This window comes from Podarcis gaigeae, assembly GCF_964106915.1.
Source record: "Podarcis gaigeae genome assembly, chromosome: 18".
In the NCBI taxonomy this organism is placed as follows: Eukaryota; Metazoa; Chordata; class Lepidosauria; order Squamata; family Lacertidae; genus Podarcis; species Podarcis gaigeae.
This window is the reverse complement of record NC_139696.1, coordinates 10,515,015-10,538,524: the sequence shown is the minus strand read 5'-3', so window position 1 is coordinate 10,538,524 and position 23,510 is coordinate 10,515,015. Positions and strand designations below refer to the sequence as shown.

Below are 23,510 nucleotides of genomic sequence, written 5' to 3'. Positions count from 1 at the left end.
CTGCCGCCCGCAAGCCTTGCGCGCCCGGGGGAACTCCCTCCGGGCGTGCAAGGCTTGCGGATAGCTTCCTGGAGCCTGGAGAGCGAGAGACGTCGGTGCGCACCGACGCCTCTCGCTCTCCAGGCTTCAGCAAAAGCCTGCATTCGCCCCATAGGACGCACACACATTTCCCCTTCATTTTTGGAGGGGGAAAAGTGCGTCTTATAGGGCGAAAAATACGGTAAATCCCATTATTGTCACCCCTGACCACTGGTTGTACTAGCCGCTGGGAGACCAACGATGTCTGGAAGGCGCCAGGCTAAGGGTGGTTGCCCCAAATCAACAAGGATTCTGGGACGAGCGTGCTGGGTTTGCATTTGGTTTTCCAGAGTCTTCCTTCCCAGCGAAGGCTCTGCCTTTCAATCTCCGGCGGCAGGTGGCCAACTCCACCCTGCCCATCAAAATGGCCCTTGGAAGGCTAGCATCTTTGGGATCTGGCCCACCAGCCAGATCCAGCTCTCTACCCCACCCTCCCCATTGCATTCATCCACTCAGGTTACCCTATTTTTCGCTCCATAAAACACATTTTTGTCCTCTTAATAACTAAGGGGAAATGTCTGTGCATCTTATGGAGCGAATGTGTGGTCCCTGGAGCTAAATTGCCGGAGTGCGACACGCTCCTGAGCTGCTCTTTGGGGCTGGCGGGGGGAACCCGGGCTTCCCCCGCCAGCCCTGGGAGCAGCAGGCCGGCTGCGCGCAGATGCCCCGCACTCCTGAGCAGCTCTGGGGTAGCCCGCGAAGCCTCCGCGGGGCAGCAGGATGAAGGCTCCCCGCTGCCCTGCGGAGGCTTTGAGGGCTACCCCAGAAGCCAGAACAGCTAGGTAAAGTTACATTATATTAAGACAATTTACAGGACAAAAATTTTTAAAGAGGGAAAAGATTTGCTGAAATGGATAATTGACCTAGAATACAAAAAAGGGAGGTGGGAGGAGGTCAAGGAAATAAGCTAATGAAAGATTAGTAATGAGGAGATTTGATGCATTTTTCTTTGTGTTTTTGTTTTTGTTTTTGTTTAATGGGTTCTATTTCTCTGGGGTTTTTTTATATATATATTGTGATGTGTTGTTTTGCTTTTGTTTAATGTGGCATTTTTACTTTTTCTTTCTGTAATTTTTGAAACTTTAATAAATATTATTTTTTTAAAAAAAAAAGAAAGAAGCCAGAACAGCTAGAGGGAGTGCTGCCTTCATCCCACTGCCCTACGGAGGCTTCGCGTGGCTATCCCTGGCTTTTGCGGAAGGTGGGGGAAGGGACAGAGCGTGCGGATCCGTCCCTTCCCCCACCTCCCAGAAAAGCCCCCAAGAGCCGCGCTCCCTTAAAGAGTGCGCGGCTCCTGAGGGAGGTGGGGGGAAAGCCAGGAGGCTTGCTTTCGCTGAAGCCAGGAGGGCTTGCTTTCGCTGAAGCCAGGAGGCTTGCTTTCGCTGAAGCCAGGAGGCTTGCTTTCGCTGAAGCCAGGAGGCTTGCTTTCGCTGAAGCCAGGAGGGCCCCGCAAAGGAGGCTTTGTGTTGCTTTCTTATTTCCTGCTTTCGTCCCCTAGAAACTAGGTGCGTCTTATGGTCCAGTGCGTCGAATAGAGCGAAAAATACGGTATGTCCCGCAGAGTTCCCTTTAAGTATGTGGAACAGGACTGTAGCCTCCCAAACGCTTTAAGAGTTCCAGCCAGACAAGTTTGCAAGCCTAGTTTAGAAATATTTTTTAGTGAAATGCTTTGCGCTATACAGCTCCAGTTGCCCATCATTTCTGGGATTGGGGTGGGGGTTTGGAGGGCTAGGAAAGACTCTCCCCCCACCTCTAAAACCTGGAGAGCCTATGTCAGTCTCTGCAGACAGCACATGTGGCCTGGCTTGGCGCACGACAGCTTTTTATTTTTATTGCTTATTTGTTTTCTTTATTGAATTAGTATATCGCCCTATATCCTCTGGTCTCAGGGGCGGCTCACAAGATGAAATCGCAATACAAAAACACAAAAGTACGTAATAAAAACAAAAACAAGAACAACTCATTAATCCTCCCTGTTCCCCAACACATTTTAAAAGGGCACTGGATTTCAATCAGCCAAAGGTCTGGTTAAAAAGGAATGCCTGGAGCCTAAAGGTGTATAATGAAGGCGCCAGGCGGACCTCCCTGGGGAGAGTGTTCCATAAACGGAGAGCCACTGCAGAGAAGGCCCTGTTCTCATGTTGCCACCCTCCAGACCTTTCGTGGTACAGGCACACAAGGAAGGGTCTTCGAGGGTGATCTCAGGGTCCAGGTACGTTCACAGAGAGAGAGGCGATCCTTGCGGTGTTGCGGTCCTGAGCTGTTTTATAGGTCAAAACCAGCACTCTGAATTATTATGCCCCGGGGTCGGGATGGTATGGGGATGAGGGACCAACTCCCTTCTCTTGCGGGGGCCCAATTAGTGCCATTGCCTTCCGTTAAGAGTTTGGGTGTAATCCTTGACGCCTCCCTTTCCATGGAGGCGCAGGTTATAGTAACAGCCAAGGCGACATTTTTCCACCTTCGCCGCATCAAGCAGTTGGTCCCTTCCCTTTCCCGCCCCGACCTGGCCACAGTGATCCATGCGACGGTCACCTCCAGGCTTGACTACTGAAATTCACTCTATGCAGGGCTGCTCTTGAAGCTGTCCCAGAAACGCCAGCGGGTGCAAAATGCTGCAGCGAGGCTCCTCACGGGGTCTCTGCCATGGGAGCATATTCACCCAGTGCTTTTCCAGCTGCACTGGCTCCCGGTGGAGTACAGGGTCAGATTTAAGGTGCTGATTTTGACCTTTAAAGCCCTTCACAGCCTAGGACCCTCGTACGTACGGGACCGCCTCTCCCGGGTATGCCCCAGGAGGACCTTAAGGTCCATAAATAGCAACACCCTAGTGGTCCTGGGCCCTAAGGAAGTTAGATTAGCTTCAACCAGAGCCAGGGCCTTTTCAACACTGGCTCCGGCCTGGTGGAACGCTCTGCCTCATGAGACCAGGGCCCTGCAGGATCTGATTTATTTCCATAGGACCTGTAAGACAGTTGTTCCGCCTGGCATTTGGTTTGGAGCCAATTTGATTCCCTCCCCCTCTTTCTTTTTTCTTTTTTTCCTTTCTCCTCCTGTGATGAGGCTGCATTTTAATGTTTTAATGTTGTATTTTAATCTTGTTTTTAAGTTGTATTCATTCAACTTGTTTTTATTATTGGTTGTTAGCCACCCTGAGCCCGGCCTTGGCTGGGGAGGGTGGGGTATAAATAAAATTTGTTGTTGTTGTTGTTGTTAAATCAGCCCTTCCTTCTGAATGTTGAGGACTGGAATCTTGCTTCCTGTTTAATGGGGGGGGGAAGCTATAACTCAATGGGAGAGCACCTGCTCTGCTCTCCCAGGCTCAATCCCAAGCGGCATCTTTACATACTTTAACCCCTGTCTGCAACCCTAGAGAGCCGCTGCCAATCAGTGTGAACAATACTGGGCTAAATGGAGTAAGGGTGTGAGGCTATTTGGAGTCCAGAGGACGGGAAATTTAAGGGGAAGGTCTGCAGCTGAGCAACAGAGCATTTTCTTATGCACGCAGAAGGTCTCAGGTTCAGCCCCCACCCCCTCCACGTAGGGACGGGACCCCGAAACCCTGGAGAACTCTGCCAGCCAGTGCAAGCAATACTGAGCCTTGCTGCCTTGGGCTCTAAAGAGACTTGCTGAACAGGGCTGCCTGGCTGGTCTGAAAATCCCTTCTTTTTCCTTTCTTTTTTTTAAACCAGGATTAAAGAATCAACTCAGGTCAGGAGATAGGGAAAGGAGGGGCGGCACGGAAGTCATGGAAGTCACGTGCCCCATTGCATAATCAGATTTCAAACATCAAGGGAGGGAGGGGGGAGAGAGCAAAAATCAGGGCTGCTCAGCCATTTCAGCCTCTTCATCAACTCCTGCAGTCAACAAGCCAAGAGGGTTGTCCCCCCTCCACCCCAGGTGGGTTCCTCCACCCAAGGCAGTTTTTCATCTCTATTTTCACAAGCACTTTGTGGGGAGGGGCGAATAACCCAGGACACTCCCTGGCCTGTTTGGAAAGACCCCAGGGGGTGGGGAGGACCCCTCCCTTCTCATCCTTGCAAGGAGGACATGGAAGCAGCAGGAAAAATCTCCTTTTGTTTACATTTGTGAACAGGACAAATTAACCATTCAAAGGAGTAAAGGGCAGGGGAGAGGCAAGGGCCGGGGGGGGGGGGGGGGGGTGTGTGTGTGAAGGGCAGAGCCCTTATCAGAAAGGCTGTCTTTATCAAGCTCTCTCAGACATGGAACAGCTGAAGAACCCCCTTGCCAAAAGCTTCCAACTTCCAGAGTGAATCTACAACAAAAGGGACACGACAGCAGCCACTCCACATTGCTCCCCCATATCACCACCTGAGAATCTGGGGCTGGTTTAAAATAGAAGAGAGAGCCACTGAATCACAGAATTGTGGAGTTGGAAGGCCCAGCCCCACGCTGTCCAAGGCAGTTCCCATCACCCCTATTTGCCGTGCTGGTTGGGGGCTGACTGGCGCTGTGAGTCCAGCGATGACTTCTAGGGGGAGCCATGGGGGAGGAAAGTAGTGAGAACTAAGGAGAGACTCTTATCCTTACCTTTTAGTATCATAGTCAATTAAAACATAGTTTTCCATAGCAAGCTTCAGGTCTGGAATTTCTTCGCAGACCCACCTGAAAGGAAAAGAGGGTGTAGGTGAAATAAATATGAAAATAACGACGACGACGCCCCCCCCCCCAATCACTAGATCCTTTCCTCCTCCTTTTGGCAAGCCCACCACTGCCCTAAACACACCGATAATTTTGTCACGTTTGCTTGTTTCCTTTCTCCCAATTTTGGATCCCAACACACAAAGCAGTAACAACAAACCCGGTTGAGAAGAATCATTAAAATACGGTGGTGCCTCACAAGACGAAATTAATCCGTCCCGAGAGGCTCTTCCTCTTGCGAAGCAAGCCCACTGACAGCTTAGCGGATTAGCGCTATTAGCAGTTTAGCGGCTTTTAGCCGATCAGCTGATAAGCGGCTTAGGGCTTAGGGAAAGGGGGGGGAGGGGAAAAACCCCCGCAGGAACTCGCAAGACATTTTTGTCTTGCGAAGCAAGCCCATAGGGAAATTCGCAGGTTTTCTGTCTTGCGAGGCACCACTGTACATCACAGCATACACAGAGCCAGCAGTTCAAATCCAGTTTGCCCTGACAGCAACCCTGTGGTCAGGACGGCCTGCACCTCCGTTTCCAAAGGAAAATCTTGATATCCTTCCAAAGGACAGTGTGGAGGTGCACACCTGAGGATCTTAGCACCCCACGGAAGGTTTGCATCGTGACATTTTTAATATCTTTAAGACAGCCTGGTCTCAAGCCATAAATGGTTAGGGGCTCACTGGCAGCCCAAAAGGCCAAAGGTGGCTACTACTGTTAGGTTTGTCCTGTCTGATTGTGTATTTTGTGGTTTTATATTCTGATTTTACCCTGTGAACCACCCTGAGACCTGCAGGTTTGGGGCGGTATATAAATTTGATAAATAATAATAAAGTATACTGCCATCTATGCAGATAAAAGGTAAAGGAACCCTGGACGGTGAAGTCCAGTTGAATTCAACTATGGGGTGCGGTGCTCATCTCTGTTTTCAGGCCGAGGAAGCCAGAGTTTGTCCACAGACAGCTTTTTCGGGTCTTGTGGCCAGCATGACTAAACTGCTTCTGGCACAGGGAACACCGTGACGAGTGCTGGAGTGCACAGAAACACCGTTTATGTTCCCACTGCAGCAGGACCTATTTATCTACTTGTACTGGTATGCTTTTGAAATGCTAGGTTGGCAGGAGCTGGGACAAAGCAACGGGATCTCACCCCACGGTGTGGATTCAAACTGCTGACCTTACAATTGGCAAGTCCAAGAGGGTCAGTGGTTTAGAACATAACACCACCCGCATCCCCATCTATGCATACTGTGGTTTATAAAGAACAGGTATGACTGGTCCCTCTCCCAAGGTGTGAGATGGAACAGTGGTCTGGCTCAGTAGAAGACAGCATGCTAGATTCTTGTTTAAACCAAACCTTTTACTGAGATTTATGAGTGGGATCTCACTTGGTTTTTAAAGGAAGGGTCAAAGCCAGGGTTTCCCAAACTTTGTCTCCAGCTGTTTTCGGAAAACAACTCCCATCATTCCTAGCCAGCGGGACCAGTGGTCAGGGATGATGGAAACTGTAGTCCAAAATCACCTGGAGGACTCAAGTTGGGAAACCCTGGTCAAAGCTCAAGGGCAGAAAGTGCTTTGACCGCCCAACACCTTCAATCCTTTTCTAGGGGAGGCAAATGTGACTTTAAAAGAAATGAACCAATTCCTTCATACTAAGGCTGTGCAGAAACATGACAGCTCCCTGTCACTTTGGAATAGCAGGCATGTGACCTCCCTTCTCCAGACCAGCTAATCAATGCAACATACTGTACTCCTACTTAGACAAAGCTGTCAATGGCGGCTTTGATTCAGACTATTTACGAAAGCATGTGCCCTTTTCAAGACAGATATAGCATCATAGCCTTATTCCCAGTTGGGGAATGAAAGGCACTTGCTTGCTCCACACTGGCTGATACTGGTCTGGGGACCCCGGTATGGTCCTGACCTGGTTATAAGGCAACCCTCCAGTGTTTTAGGCAAAACCGGGTTTTCATTTTAATGCAGGGTGAAACATGCACCATGTTGCACGAAGCTGTGATTACAGAGCAAGGATATAAAAAGGAAAATCCTAGCAAGAACAGTGTCACTATCACTACTGGCAGATGGGTTTCCCAGTTTCCACAGGCTGCAGAGGAAGGGTGGGGGGTGAAAATATCTGGTTGCAATGCAGATCAGCTGCTGCTTAGCACCTACCGAATTGTCTCAATGATTTCGTGAGCAGCATCGTGGTGTTTGTCCTGAAACAACAACAAAGAGAAGAAGGTGGTTTCAGGAACTGTCTGGAAGGAGAGATCACCCACGTTGGCTGGCGGATCACCAAGGCTCATTGGCTTCTACAAACCCCTCATTATTTGCAAATCCGGATAAATGAAAACTGGGCCAGGGGAGTGATCAAAAGTAATGTTTTCTAGTAGATGCATGTGTTGCGGCTGTTATTTTTACAGGCTAGCTCTATGCTATCTAATTTCCCCGTGCCCAAAGAGGACCCATTTCCAAAAACTTTCTTCTTGCAGAGATGGGGCACCTGTGGATTCTTCGGATGCCGCTGCAGTGTTTGGAATTAGCCAGGCGCATTTTGCACCTGGCTTTCAGACACTTGCGACCAAGTGAAGATGCCTGGGCACCAGGATGGCACCTGACGTCTCCACCATCTGAAGGTGAATGCCTGGAGATCTTCGGATCTGGACTGTTTTCACACTCTAATACTCCATCCTGTAGAATTCAATCCATCAATCTGCACCATCAGAATGAATTTCAGGAACCAAAATGCTTTCTCTGTGCAGCCTGAGCAGGAGCAGTCAGCATAAAGAAAAAGAGGTCGGACTGGGACAATATATATATGTGGACCATCCCTGGATCAAGTGACTGTTTTTCTTTAAGATCTCAAAGCTCTTAACCTGGCTCAAGGTTGTCCTCTGAACTAGCCAGATAATCACGGTCAGTCCATCATTTGAAAAATAAGTCTTCAGAGACGCCTTGCCCAAAAATGGCAACTAGGCATTCCATTTTGGCCACTCCCTTTGGTCCCTATCTTACATTTTTGTTAGAAACAGCTGCTGGAGGGCACTTCATTGGCTATCCCAGTACAGCGGAGGCTCAGGTTGCGAACGTGATCTGTGCGAGAAGCACGTTTGCAACCTGCAGCGCCTTGTGTGCGCACGCGCAGGTTGTGATTTGGCGCTTCTGCACATGCGCAAAGCACGATTTAGTGCTTCTGCGCATGTGCAACAGCTGAAACCCAGAAGTAACCCGTGCCAGTACTTCTGGGTTTCGGCGCGTCCGTAACCCAAAAAAACGTAACCTGAAGCATCTGTAACCCAAGGTATGACCGTAGTACGCAAGTAGGGAAGGAGAGAATTGCACAAAAGGCTGTGAAAAGCAAGGAGGCCTAGGCCGCAACAATTGCACGCCAAGTAAAATCCACACAAAGTAAGAGTGGCGACCATTCACACAAAACATTTCTGCTTGCAAAGCAGACTCTGCAGTTTGGCCAAGTGCAGCCGCCGCCTCCTGGCTTAGAGCCAAGGTTGTAAACCAGGCTTACAGATTAACCAGTACGCTAGGGGGAAACCTCCTTTATTTATCCAAATATTTATCTCCTGACTTCCAGGGTTTCCAAGGTGGCTTACGACATAATACACAGCCCAGTATTTATTTATCGAAAGACACACAAATAATAGTAATGACAAAACTCAAGCAACAGTGAAACAGTTCAAGTTTACGGCTAGATAGCACCGATCATACATTTCACATCTTAAATAACCAGGCGTCAAAAGTGTAAGGCAGCCGACCCCACACACCCTCCTCAGCCTTCCCCCCCCCCCTTTTCTTCCCAATCTAATAGTTCATGCAACACTAATGTCTCACAAGGAATGTAACTGATCTGTAGAAAACACAACTGGAAAAAGAGACAATGCACAGATTTTTGTAAACTAAGAAATCTTTAATATTTTTATTTTTTTTAAGTTTAAGGCAGGGTGGAGTCCCTTTTTCGCTTTGTCAAGGGCCTTGGGGCTAATCAGCTGGGAAACTGCACTCCATTCGTGGGCAGGGCTGCCCTTCTTTTCTCTCACCAACACACGCACCTCTCCAACTACAACAACAACCATTTATATGCCTCCCATCTGACTGGGTTGGCCAAACCACACTGGACAGCTTCCAACAAATTAAAAACATTCGTCACAGTAAAACATCAAACATTGCAAACTTCTCTATGCAGGACTGCCTTCATATGTCTTCTAAAACTCAGATGTTTATTTCCTTGACATCTGACGGGAGGGTGTTCTACAGGGCAGGCGCCACCACCGAGAAGGCCCTCTGCCTGGTTCCCTGTATCCTCACTTCTCGCAGTGAGGGAACCGCCACAAGGCCCTCAGTGCTGGACCTCAGTTTCTGGGTTGAACAATGCAAGCAGAGATGCTCCTTCAGGTGTACACACACATTCACACACACCTTCTCTACCCTCTTCCCTCTCCCGGCAGGCGGGAGGAACAGTTGTCTCCCACTGATCACCTTTCAATATTCACTGGGGAAGGTGTTCCAAGGCCTGGGTGTCCCACAAACAAAAAGCCACCCCAACCCACAGTCTTGAGTTGCCAGCCACTCACCTCCCATCTGAAGGTAGAATCACCCAGGGCAGGGTGCCTGCAGGTGAACTTAATTTATATTCAGGCAGGATCCCCTGGGACTGAGTAGGCAAATGCCTTTTCTTCTTATGAAAAGTAAAAAACCAATAGTGACTGGCTGTGTTTGAAATTCACACCTGGCTATCGGTCACTCGTGACCAAGCGAAGATGCCTGGGAACCAGGATGGATGCGGCCTCTCCCCCATCTGGGGATCCTAGGATCTGAAGTGTTTTCACACACTAAGGCTCCCTCCTGTAAAATTCTGTCATATATTATCTGCAAAATCGTAATGAATTTCTGGAGCCAAAATGCTTTTTCTGTGCAGCCTGAGCAGGAGTGGTAAACAACGAGATAGTGAATTATTGTTTCTTCACTTACCCCAACCCACTGCTCTGCTCGCAGCTGTGAAGAATACCCCAATGTTATGGTCTGTGTCACCATTAAGAAAAAAAAGATTGGAATAGGCCAATATATATGCGGACTATCACTGGATCAAGTTGACTTTTCTTTTAAGTTCTCAAAGTTATTGAGCGTGCTCAAGGTTGTCCTCTGAACTAGCCAGATGTTTAACTGAGAATCAATAAGTCTCAGCCCATCATATAGAAATTAAGACTTTACAGCCGTCTTGCCCAAAAGGGGCAACAAGACATTCGGTTTTGGCGACTGTAACCCTGGTTCAAGGAGCCATTTGGCGCCTAGCTTATTATATATCTGAGTTTATAACACTGCCTGGGTGCCCCACAACCAAAGAGGCACCCCATCCCCCGGTCTCGAGTAGCTGCCACCCCCCCCCCCTTCTGAACATACAATCTCCCAGAGCAGGATGTCTGCAGGTGAACTTAATGTAGAGTTAGGCAGGATCCCCTGGGACTGAGTAGGCCAGGGGTCAGCAACCTAAGGCCCATGGGCCAAAGCAGCCCACGGGGGTCATTTCACCGGCCCACAAGCCGCCCCCGAACTGAGCCGCCCACTCAGCGAGCCCCTGCACGCTGAGCTAAACCAGTGCAGCACGGCAACTCACTTCCGCGGTGCCAAAAATCATGTCTGCGCAGGCACCAGGAATTGCGTCTGCGCAGGCGCAGATGCCAGACGTTGCGGGTGCGCGCGTGATCCAGCCCACGGAGCGATCTCCAATGGAGTGAACCCTAACCCTTGCTGACCCCTGGAGTAGGCCAAGGCCTTTTCTTCTTTCCAAATGTAAAAAACCAGTAGTGCCTGGGAACACCGCCAGAGGCCAGAGCAGATACAGATTGATATCAAACCGGCAAGATCTGGGTGATAACCACAGTTAGGCAGGCAGGAGTTTTAAGAAACATCTAAAGGCGGAATTAAAAAGTGAGTTAGTCGGCTCTCCCCCTCACGGCCCCCTGATTCCAGGCCGACCATGAGCCACTGAGTGACTAACTCAGGGGACTGGGAGGCCTGCCTGCCCACGCTCGCTCTCTTGTGGGGTTTTACATGGAAGGGTGTCATTAACACCGGGCCTTACTCATCTCTGTGGTTAACCTTTAATGAAAATGTTAAGAAGCAAGGCTGCTCACTCACTTGCCTGGAGGGGAGGAACACCCACCCAAAAAGCAACACACCAGACTTGGAACACTCATTTCAAAAAAGGAATTTGACTCAGCTCCTCCCCTGCCCCTGAAAAGGAACTAATTCGGTTCCAGTTCAATTCACAGGTTGTTCAAGACTTTTACAAACTGCTATGCTAAAGTATAAAACATCCAAACACACACACACACACACACACACACAAATGGTATGTTAGCAATTGTTTTGTTTATTTTGCAACAATTTTGATCCTTGGGCTTAAAAAGCAACATCGCTTTTCAGATGGGTAGAGTGACAACTAGATAAACCATCACAGTGACCGCAACCCGAGGTTTAAGGTGCTATTTGGCAACTGGACTATTGCAGGGACTTCCGACCAGTAGATCGTTATCTACTGGTAGATCCCCAGCTGATCCTGGTACATCGAGAGATCCTTATCATGTACAAAAAGTTACAGGGGGGAAGCAAAAAACGTCTGTGCGATCCTCTCCTTAAAAAGCTCAACAACTCTGGTCAATTCACCCACCAACCCACGCCACGCACATCCCCTCCTCCCTCCAATGACAATGCGTAGATCACAGCCAGATTTTTTATACTGGGAGTAGATCACAGTCTCTTGGGAGTTGCATATGCCTGGACTATACTGTGCACCTGAGTTTCTGACACTGGTTGTAGTTCAAAACACCTGGAGAATGCCGGTTTGGGGAAGGCTGACACCCAACACCAGAGAAGTTGTTGCCCTCACGCAGGGTCAGTCCAGGGCAAGAGGAGTTTACGGGGCCAGGTAGGAGAGAAGCACATGGGCACCTTTCTGGCAATTCTAAGATGGGAAAAGCCACAGCTCAGTGGGAGAGCACTTGCTTGGAATGCAGACGATCTGAGGCTTCATCTGCAGGTAGGGCTGAGATAAGAACTTCAATCCTAAAAAAAGGTCAGTAACTTTGGTTGGCCCTCATGCATGTTCACTTCATCAAATCTGGCCCTCATTGAAAAAAGTTTGGGCACCCCTGCTGTAGAGCCATTGCTGGTCAGCAGTGAGCAAGGAGGAGGAACGGTCTCTGACTCAGTGCGAGACAACTTCATGCGGTCCTAAGCCACATCCATCGTCCAGAACCAATTCTGCTCTTGAGGACCACAGCAGATCTTGGATGCTGCTTAAAAGTGACCTTCCGCTCAAATGATTATGAAGACCTCCCTGTTCCAAAAAAAGCTTTTTTGATCTCTAGGAGTTTATGCTCCTGTTTCCTAGCTCACCTTTGCTGTGTGTGTGTGTGTGTGTGTGTGTGTGTGTGTGTGAGAGAGAGAGAGAGAGAGAGAGAGAGAGAGAGAAAATGTAAGGAGGGAGCAATGAGAGTGTTTGCAAAGTGAAGTCGTCAAGGACTCCTAGCAAGTCGAAAATAAAGAAAAACTACTGCTGTTATAAGGGCTGTAGCCACAAATGCAAAGGGTGGGGAGGGGGGGGTCAGCTTCAGAAAAACCACTTTCTGAGTCATTGAGGGGGCAGGGAAATTAGGGAGGATTATTCAAACTCTGCACGATTCATCTTACCCAGATAAGAACTACGCACTGTTGATTCATTAGAGAGAGGAAAAAACCCTTCATGTTCCCTTTCAGGAAGAGGGAGTCACACAGTTCAGTGTTACATGAAAGCCAGTGGGAGGGGGCATCTAGAACACCAAAGGCTCTGTCCTCCCAATGCCTTAATTAGCAATATGAAGCGGGGGGGGGGGGGGAATACATGCTTTCACGTCACCCTCCGAGCTCTGAACATCGTGACACCAGCAGCAGCTGAGCAATTATGCAAATCCAGCTGTGAAGGCAGCAGTTCTAGATTTATCATCCCAAAGTACACAGGGTATAGACGTACAAACACGCAGACATGTTTCAATTTTAAACAGGCCTCAGCCATGACAAGTAACTCTGGCCAATGAGCTATTCAGGCCAGAGAGCCCATCGCTATACCAGTCAACCTGGAGGAAAATCTCAGGCTGGGGGTAGGCGGTTGGAAGCCAAACGGTGTTAGAAACTCAGATATATAAGCTAGGCGCCAAAACATAATGCCTAGTGGCCCTTTTTGGGCAAGGTGGCTCTAAAGTCTTGTTTTCCAAATGATGGACCGACTGTGATGGATTCTCAGTTAAACATCTGGCTAGTTCAGAGGACAACCTTGAGCCAGGTTAAGAACTTTGAGAGCTTAAAAAAAGAAAAGTCACTTGATCCAAAGACAGTCCACCTATCTATTGGCCTATTCTGACCTCTTTTTCGTAATGGTGACTCAGACCATTCATAACATAGGAGTATTCTTCCCAACTCTGAGCAGGGCAGTGGGGAAACTAAAGACAAATAATAATAATAATAATAATAATAATAATAATAATAATAATAATAATAATAATAATAATAATAATTCATTATTTATACCCCGCCCATGTGGCTGAGTTTCCCCACAACAATTCACTCCAGGCAAATTTTGATATATATTTTTGTACCTTCTTGGGCATATAACATTGCCTATTATCGGGATTGATTGAAATAAATACAACACCTTTGGCACAACATTCATCTTTATTGCTGCTATCCTACCTAAAAGGGAAAGGTTCATTCTATTCCAAACTTCTAAGTTCTTTTTTATCTCAATACAAACTTTCTCATAATTACCTTTATATAAATTCAGCTTTTTATTTGTAAGCCAAATTCCTAGATATTTGACTTTCTTATAAATCTCCATGTTTGTCATTACTCCTAACTCTCTTTTTTCCAACTCAGTCATATTTTTAACGATCATCTTAGTTTTTCCTTTATTTATCTTAAATCCAGCCACCCGCCCAAATTCCTGAATTTTCTCTAAAAGTATTGGGAGTATCGGGAGAGATGTCCATTGGCTTTTCTACTGTGATTACTAAATCATCTGCAAATGCTTTTAATTTAAATTCCAAAACAGTTCAGGTCCAATGATCCCCAGATGGGGGAAACCTCAGGCGCCATCCTGGCATATTCACTTGGTCGCAAGTGGCTGATAGGTAAAGGTAAAGGGACCCCTGACCATTAGGTCCATTCGTGGCCGACTCTGGGGTTGCGGCTCTCATCTCGCTTTACTGGCCGAGGGAGCCGGCGTACAGCCTCCGGGTCATGTGGCCAGCATGACTAAGCCGCTTCTGGCAAACCAGAGCAGCGCACGGAAATGCCGTTTACCTTCCCGCCGGAGCGGTACCTATTGATCTACTTGCACTTGGCCATGTTTTCGAACTGCTAGGTTGGCAGGAGCAGGGACCAAGCAACGGGAGCTCACCCCATTGTGGGGATTCGAACCGCCGACCTTCTGATTGGCAAGTCCTAGGCTCTGTGGTTTAACCCACAGCGCCACCCACGCCCCTGGCTGATAACCAGGAGCAAAATGTGCCTGGCAAATTTCGAACGCTGGCTTGTGGGAAGGGGAAGCTATCAGCTGCAACAGGCACCCCTTTTCAGGCCTAATTTCAGCAACAAGGTGGGGGCCGCCGACACAAGGCATTCATGGATGAATGGACTAAGAGCCTTGAAAGGTGCAATAAAGTATCCCCCAAACTCTGCTTGTAGGAGTGGCTGAGCTTCTTTAACTAAGGTGGGCAGATGCACACTTTATAAGCAAAATTACACTGTTGTGGCATACTGCTGTTTCCGTATTTGAAATTTCACCACAGTTATATAGCTAAGGCCAATGTTAAACATCAGAGCAAGCTGAACGCAAGGTGTGTTACGTTGAAAACCACAACTTCTGTATTGGGGGGAAGATGAAATGCTGCAACCCCAGTAAATTATGCAAATAGGCTGAGTATGCATAACCTTATTTTGCATATCCAGTATTTGCTTTTTCTTCTTCTTCTTCAGTGTATTCTGGTTGGGTAGCCTTGGAAAGGGGAACTGAGTGTGCCTTGCAGAACGTATGACCCCTCCTCCCCATGTCTGCATTTGATAAATTCTAGCATGCACACGCACACACACCCCTAATGATAACTTTCTGGCAGAACGCAAACATATCAGGGACAAAGTTCAAGGACTGATTCTCTCTGTTTAAGAGCTGCTGAGTTAAGCAGGGCTGAAAGAGCCACCCCTGTGATGTGGTGGTCAGAGTTCCAGACTAGGACCTGGCAGAGATCAGGGTTCAAATCTCTCAATCAGCCACAAGGGTCACTGGGTGACCTTGGGGGCCAGTCACTGCGTCTCTCAGCCTAAGGTACCTTATAGGGTCGCTGTGGGGATTGTAAGGAGGTGAAGAAAACCGTGTACAGTGATGTTACTCAACCTTAGTTCCTTGGGTTTTGTAGGACTACAAATCCCATCATCCTTGACTATTGGCTAAGCTAGAAGTGGATGATGGGAAACGCAGTCCTACAACATCATGGGGCCCACAGTTGAAGAACACCAATGTACACCTCCCCCCCCTTGAGCAACTTGGGAGAAAAAGGTGAGATCCAAATAAATGCAATAAATAAAAATAATGTCTGGTTTATTTAAAGACCTCCCCCCCCACTGAGAACACCCAAATACAGTAGTACCTCGGGTTAAGTACTTAATTCGTTCTGGAGGTCCATTCTTAACCTGAAACTGTTCTTAACCTGAAGCACCACTTTAGCTAATGGGGCCTCCTGCTGTCGCCACACCACCAGAGCACGATTTCTGTTCTCATCCTGAAGCAAAGTTCTTAACCTGAAGCACTATTTCTGGGTTAGCGGAGCCTGTAACCTGAAGCGTATGTAACCAGAGGTACCACTGTACCTAGAATCATAAATGTAGAGCTGAAAGGGACCACAAGGATCCCTGCAATGCAGGAATCTTGTTCTCTGCAATGGGGCTCGAACCCACAACCTTGCGATTAAGAGTCTCATACTCTACCAACACACCCACCCACCCACACACACACCCCTCAATTGCTGAGCAGGTCTCCTCTGACCGAAAATCCAGCACTCATTTGGAATCTGCATACCACAATCCCAAAAGCTCTGCTTCTCTCGAACAGAACCAATCCCCACCTTGCTACTTGAACCTCCAGGAAGGAAACAGAGCAGTGAAACTAAGAGACAGTCTGCTGACGTCAGAGACCTCAGCTCTGAAACCACAAGGGCACCCTTCTTTCCTTTGGTGCCAGAAAGCTTCTAAGCCCAGGGAGGAGAGAATTTTATTTTTATCTATTTTTTACAGCTGGCTATACACAGCCCAATGTCAGCAGGCTAGCTAACAGTGCTGTCCAAAGTGGATTGATTTCTAAAAAGCCTTGCGGAATCCCTGCAATGTCCCTCATCTTGGTAGCGGTTTCGGATGCACAGCGGGGGAAACGCTGCGGGTCAGGGCGACAGAAGGCACTTCGTATGCACACATGTGCCCAACACATGACTTATACGTGGAAGACACCATCACGGGATATGGTAATGGGCTTTAAGAGGGGACTGGACGGAACAAGCCGTGGAAAGCAGGTCTAACAGAGCAGCGTTCACCACCAAGGTCAAGCGGAAAATGCCTTCCTAGTGCCAGGTTCCAGAGGCCGTGGAACAAGGGTTGGTCTGACTGACACCTCGACAAGGGGGCCATTACTGAAACCTGAGTGGGTGAGCCGGGCGGAGCGAGTCTGACTCAGCTCTGTCTGCCTGGGTACTTGGCGCAGGAGCAGCAGAGGTTGGGATGCAGGGGAGGGGCTCCCTATGGTCCTGTTGCCCCCACCAGGTAATACTTCTACTTTGGGACTTGTATCTGGCGCTGGAGGCCACAAAGGCAGCACAGGGAGACGGCTTGTTTACTACCCACCCATCTCTCTACTCGAAAAAGAGGAGGAGGTTGCACAGGTGGGATGGAGAACACAAGGAAAGTGCTTTGAGGTCCATACTGGGATGACCTTAACAGGACCTGACGGGCACCATGGAAACCTGGGGCTGTCTCAAAAGGTCACCTATGCATACTGTAGGGCTTTAGATTTGGCATGGATGCAGAAAGTGGGGTGGTCTGAGCTGTGGGGTGGTGGTGCTGACGGAGACTACCGAAATTGTCGCGGTCAGGCCATTTCCTGGTAAGGTTTGGACTGGCAGCCAACCCGATTGCATGCTGGGTTGGGGAGACCGACTACGAAGGTCGTCCCCCCACAGATTTGCAGGATCTGATTCCTGAAAGCCCTGGGAGACTCTTCCAGGCGACGGGAAATATACACACTAGATGCTGTGGTTTGTTTGATGTGGAATTTTCAGGGCGTACAATAATTTCACTTTGTTCTGGATGTTTCAGTTGGGGCATCTCCAATTAAGTTATACTTGGAGCAGACGCAATGGAATTTATGGGCCTAAATTAGGCATGCCCATTTATTTCAGGGTATCTACTTGGAGTCATTGGGTACTACAACCCAATATCATCCTCAGTAATAATATTTATTCTATACATTAATTAAAAATATTATTATTAGAAGGCTGTTTCCAATATTAGTCATACTCCGAGAAGGCCCATTGAAATTAATGGGCATGATTAACTTAGACCTATTAATTCCAATACGCCTAGTCTTAGTAACTGCATACAACCCAAAATTTATTCTATATAATTTTTCTAGGGCAGGCATTCCCAAACTTGGCCCTCCAGCTGTTTTGGGACTAAAATTCCCATCATCCCTGACCACTGGTCCTGTTAGCTAGGGATGATGGGAGTTGTAGTCTCAAAACAGCTGGAGGGCCGAGTTTGGGGGTGCCTGTTGTAGGGGACTTACACACACTTTTAAAAAACCATGCTTAACAAAAAGAGCTTTACAGATTCTTAATTCCACCCCAAAGCCAGATTTTGCTCTAAAATAAAAGTTTCAATTTTTAAAAATGCATTGGGTTGGAATGTCAACAAACTGAGATGGTCTTTTGAAATGAGATTTATTACTCTGTGCAAACCAAGCTTGAGAAAACCGAGTGATGAAAAGAAACTAAGCAGAGAGGCAACTGCACTTTCGATTTCTGTGAAAGCGTTAGGAACACACACGAACACACAGAGCTGCCCAAACAGGAAATTAACCACCATGCACTGCTCCCTGGGAACAGCCTAACAAGACGATCAAAAATAGCGCGCCCTCCTAAACGGGCAGGATGTTTTGGAAACGGGAGTATCCACAGCACCAAGATGACAGAAAGCCAAGGCTAACATCAGCGTGCAGTGGGGCTTGCCCTTCTCTCCTTAAAAACAAACAAACTGTCATTCCTCAGCCACTCACACACTTAACAGCTGACCTGTGCAGTGCGGATCTCTTACAGCCACTGGGGTCTCCACAAGGCTTTTGGGACCCTGCCTCATTTTAACCGCTGAAAGGCATGGAAACACAACTGACGGAAATGCCCTAGGCCACAGAAATATGGTACTCAAATAAGCTCCGTGCCAGATAGGAGGAGGAGGAGGAAGAGGAGGAGGAAGAGGAAGAAGAAGAAGAGGCCCATTCTCTGGCAAGAGAATGCAAGTCCTCTGACCCAGATGAGATGCTGAGCACAGCAGCCTTTTGAGAAGAGGTTCTCTCTTTCACGCCCACCATATTATACTTCCAAAAATGTTATTTCTCTGGGGTTAGATCCGCCCCAAACACTATTATTCATAAGAGGGAGGGAGGGGGCAGCCACATTCGTGAGATGTTTAGAATGCTACACAGACGCACCATTGCAAAAATGAAATGAGGCGTCATCGCCAGCGGGCTCCAAAATAACCAAACATGGATCACAGCGGGGAGAAATTTGCAGGCATGTCTCTTCCATGAAGGAACAGGAACTGAAGAACATTCTTTACTTAAGTTTGCGTTCCTCGTTTTGCCCTTCGTCTCCACCGCACATCTTCTTCCAACCAGTGGAAAACCCACAGGTAGAAAATGACCTTAGGGTTGCTTTTTATTCAACAACACCACCAACATCATGAGAAAGTTACAAGCATTTCCATGTATCTTGTGGGATAGCCCAGTCAGTAGAGCAGGAGACTCTTAATCTCAGGGTTGTGGGTTTGAGCCCCTCACTGGGCAAAAAGGTTCCTGCATTGCAGGGGGTTGGACTAGATGATCCTTGTGATCCCTTTCCAACTCTACAGTTCTATTATTCATCTCTCAATCCAAAGCCACTCCATAGCTAATTAATTCTATTAATTTGTTTTTCTGTACTTTATCACCTCTCTAAAACAGCAGGGCCCTGTTACCTAGTGCTGAAGAAACAAAAAAGTAACCTAATCCTTTATATCAGTTTTGCACAATCCATGCAGCCACAGAGTATTAATTGTTCCTCGCAGCAGCTTATCCAAAATGAGTGACTGAGTCCAAATGTTGGGGGAAAGGAGGTATGCAACACTGGATTTGGGTTTGAAAGAAGAAGAAGTCTGGAAGAGGAAACCCTTAATTATCCCGTAATAATTTAATGCTCTTGGGAAACAGATGAAATATGCCTCTCCAAGAGCACACATTACAGCAGGCAAAGGATTGCGAGGTGTGGAAGTGTCAAAGGGAGGAACAGGAGGCAAGAACTAAATGTTTGGGGTGTGGACCTAGAGGAGTATCTGCAAGTGGGTGAGTCATCCACAAACAGGAAAAGTAGGATTACTTTGAAATGGCTGGCCTGGGACGCAAAGAATGTCTTGGGACTCAAAAGAGTGTGTATGTGGGGGAGCAAGATAGGGTGGGGAGAGCTGAACAGGAAAGGTTGGCAAAGGACCAAGCAGGCAACAGCTCTGTGTCCTGAGCAATGGGGTCAGGACAGAGAGAGCAAGGCCAGTGACAGTTACATTCAGTGGGTCAACTGAGGATTTCGGAGGTTAAAGCAAGGAGATTACTGGGTGCAAAATAATAATAATAAATGCTTTGGTTACACTGAGTAATGAACACACCACACCAGGATAGCATTTGACCGCAAACGGGAGGGATTAATGAGAAGCAAGGGGGAAGTTTCCAAACAATTTACACATACAAAAATATCTTATCAAAGATGATAAAGGGCAGGGTGGAGTTTCTATTTACACTAGATGTGGCGGCAGCTGAAGGATCTCTTTATCTTTTGGGCAACTGCTCAAGCCATCCCTCCTCCTCCTGCCAGTGGTGGGCAGAGATAAAAGCAGTTGGGACAATGAATGTAAATTTTACCAGGGGGTGGGGTGGGGGACATCTCAAGGTTCCCCAGCCCTGGTGTATTACGTATTTATCAGCAACTTTACTCAATTGACTCAAACTTACAAACATAACAGAAACATTGAAGCCAACTGCAACACACACAAACACCTCCACATCTATACAAATGAAAGGCAGGTCTAGCAGGCAATGCTGCCTCAGCAAAGGAGGCCACAAATACTTTAAAGCTTGAGGGCCAAAAGCCTGGGAGAAAGGAGAAGCTTTCATGCCAGAACCAGGCAAGGAAGGTGCCACACAAGCCCTATCTCATCACTGCTCCCCTACAACTGGAGTGCAGAGATATGAAACCCTCACATGTTTACAGAGTCAGTCCATAGTAAGCATAATGACTAGCAGCCAAGATGCGTTTGCCTAATTTTCCACTTAAAAGCCATCTAAGATAGATGTCCCTGGCAAACTGCAAGCAAGTCAGGAAGCAAGGAGCACGCACAGGAAGATGTACCAAGCTGTGTGTGGAAGGCAAGCCCGGAAGAGCCTTGCAAGCAGCGGAAGGGGAAGGGATGGCAGCCAGTGGGTGCAAGGAAGTAGAGATCAGTTTGTCAGGAGTTGAGATGTAGAAAAGGGGAGGGGGTGAGCTGTTCTGCACAGGAGATTCAAATGGAAGAGGTTTCCTTGTGGATGATTTCTGAAGGGGGAAAAGTCAAGATCAAAACATTGGGGGGAGACATAAAAGCACACAGAAGAGAGGAAAGCACTCAAGGATAAAGGACAAATGTGGCAAAGAACATATTCTGGAGACACCTCTGAGCCCTTTGACTGGCTTAATTTCACATCAGGATCATCTCCAGGAAAAAAGTTTTGAGGACAGGAAAGTTTAAATATTAGAGGAGGTGCTTGTGTGGAAGTGAGTGTTCCTCATGTCCTGAACAAAAGGCAAAATTTGCATCCATTGCTCCTCTTACTTTCACCTCTGCCCCCACCCACCCTTGGCATGTGGCCCTCGGCAGATTACCGGGAAGGTAACATGGCCCTGGGGGTGCAAACAGTTCACCACTCCACCTGGCATTAAGAGGGGGGGTCAAATTTTAACATGGGAACATGCTGAGAGAGACAAGAGTTCTGCAGAAGTAAGGAGCTGATGCAGTCCAAGTGAGACATCATGTGGATGAGTAGCACTGGGGAGCTGAACCAATTTCTAATGCACATGTCTGTATAAAGAGTGTGAAGTGTTTGGTGTGAAGGGCGACCTTCAGAGAAAAACACTGCACGTATGACCTCCTTGCCCTTTGCATAACATTCTCTTTTTCCTCAGTAAGAAACATCCAGTTGCATCCCACATCCGTTCCCCCCCCAACATAATACCTGCCCTGGCAGGAAGCCCCCCCCCAACTTAACACACAGTTTCTGGATAGCCCCATTGTGTAATAACTCAACCCAAATTCACCCAGAGAAGTTCCCCCCATGGAAGTTCCATTTCCAAGCAGCCAAACTTTCCCCATATAACAGCCCCCCCAATGCAACCCCTCAAGTGGCAAAGCGCTCCCCATTCACATAGCCCCCCCCCATGTTTTTGCACAGTGGAGTTCCTGACATATAATTTTGTCACATTCCTTCTTCCCCCCCCCCGCCCCTTAACACTTCCAATTGCTCCCTACCCCCCTAGCAACATAGGCAGCAAATTATTCCATGCATGCACACAACGTATGATTTCCCCCCCTAATGGGGTACCCCTAGACACCCATTTATTACCACAAAACAGCCCCAATTGTAGCCCCCAGAGAGGATACAGAAACCACCCCTATAGAATAAGCCTCTAGGAAGCCTGTTTCCTCCTTATAACCAACCAAGCTGCACTCAAATAAGTCCCCCCAAATAATAACCCCAATATCACAGCAGTCCCCAAAATCTCCCGAACTCCCAATATAGCAACCACCCTGCATCTCCCTCCCCAACTCGTCCCCACATAATCCTGCAAACTGACACTGCACCTCCCCAACCCCCCCCCATACGGCAACCCCTGAACCTTATACATCCCCCTTCCCAATATAACAACCCCTCAAAATCCGTCTCCCCAATTCCCCCATATGTCACCCCCCAAAAAACTTACACATCCCCCCAAATACCCCATATGCTCCTCCCCACATATAACAACCCCTCAAAATCCCTCTCCCCAACTCCCCCCTATGGAACCCCCCTGAACTTACATATCCCCCAGATGACAACTCCCCCAAAATCTCTCCCTACATAGAGCAATCCCACCCCATCAGCACAACTGCCCCCAAAAGCACTCAAATCCCCAAATACCTCATATGGCAACCCCCCCTACCCCTCCCCGTATACAGCAACCTCTCAAAAGAAACGCAGAAAAACTCAGGTGACACAGCAGCCCATCAAATCCCCCACCCCAACAGACTCCCCCCATATGGCAACCCCCCCAAATACCCCTCCCCACAACTAGCAACCTTTCCCCCCAAAAAAAACCCCCACACACAACCAAAAGCCTCCTATAACCCCCCCAGGTGACACAACAGCGGCTCGAATCCCCCCATAAAAATGCAGGAGATAAGACAGAGCCCCCCCATCGCTCCCTCAAGCCCCCCACCCTGCCCCCCTCTTCTTCGCGAGGGGGGCTCCCCTTACTGGGCCTCCCGCCTCCCCCACCACTCACGTAGACGGGCAGGGGCCACGGGTAGACGGCCGGCTCGGCTCCCACGGGCGACTTGAGCCGCAGCTCCAGCCTCTCGCCCATGTTGGCGGCCGAAGGGGAGGGAGCAGGCGAGGTCAGGTCGGGGCGGCGGAGGGGGCCCAGCGGCGGCGGACCCGCACCATGCTAGACCGGCGGCGGCGGCGGCGGCTGAGGAGGAGCACCAGCGAGAGGCGAGGAAGGAGGGGGCGGGAGGGAGAGCGAGGAGGCCGCTCCTTCCCCTGCTCTCTATTGTCGTCGCTCGCGCCGGGCCGGGCGCCTCGTCAGCCGCACCAAGAGCGACGCGGCCGCCATTTTGGGCCGCTCGCCCCCCTCCCTCGCACGCCCGGCGGCGTCAGGGAAGGGAGGGGCCGCGGAGGAGGGCAACGGCGGCCAAGCTAACAGGGGCGCCAAGGGAAAGCAGGCGGGCGGGAGATGCCAACCAATGTTATTTCCATAGGTTGTCTCGCTACTATCGTGGTGGTGGGAATAGGGGGCGGGCGGGCAGGCGGATGAATGAGAGAAAGCGCGAACGCACGACAATGCACTGAGGGGGCGCGCACGGCCGGGGGGCGGGACCAACCACGAGAGTGGGCGGGGCTTCTCATCTTACCCCCAAAATTAAAAAAAAAGGAGGCGCGCGGGTGCCCAGGAGGTGGGCGGAGCCACCCACGAGAGTGGGCGGGGCTTGTCTTCTCTCTCTCCCTCGACATACCCAATAAAATAGTAATGAAAAGCGCGGCGCGCGGGAAAATGTGAGGGGTCGCGCGTGCGCGCTGAGGAGAGGCACGCTGAAGGGGCGCGGGCGGCCGAAGAGAGAGAGGGAGAGCGCGCTTCTGAGGAGAGAGAGAGAGTGACAG

At 48.9% G+C, this 23,510-nt stretch overlaps 1 protein-coding gene across 6 annotated transcripts in view; it reads right to left on the bottom strand.

Moving 5' to 3' along the window:
* Positions 1–22,982, bottom strand: part of DOT1L (DOT1 like histone lysine methyltransferase) — a 77,596-nt gene extending 54,614 nt beyond the window's left edge. For 3 of the 6 annotated variants that reach the window (XM_083720176.1, XM_083720178.1, XM_083720177.1), the window contains exons 1-3: positions 22,636–22,978; positions 6,902–6,945; positions 4,630–4,704 (exon numbers count right to left, since the gene is read on the bottom strand). In XM_083720176.1, the coding sequence (XP_083576302.1) occupies positions 4,630–4,704; positions 6,902–6,945; positions 22,636–22,716 (200 nt within the window). In that variant the 5' untranslated portion in view covers positions 22,717–22,978. Of the gene's footprint in view, positions 1–4,629; positions 4,705–6,901; positions 6,946–22,635 lie in introns of all 6 variants that reach the window. The other 3 variants (XM_083720173.1, XM_083720174.1, XM_083720175.1) reach the window with 2 other exon arrangements.
* Positions 22,983–23,510: the final 528 nt, after the last annotated feature.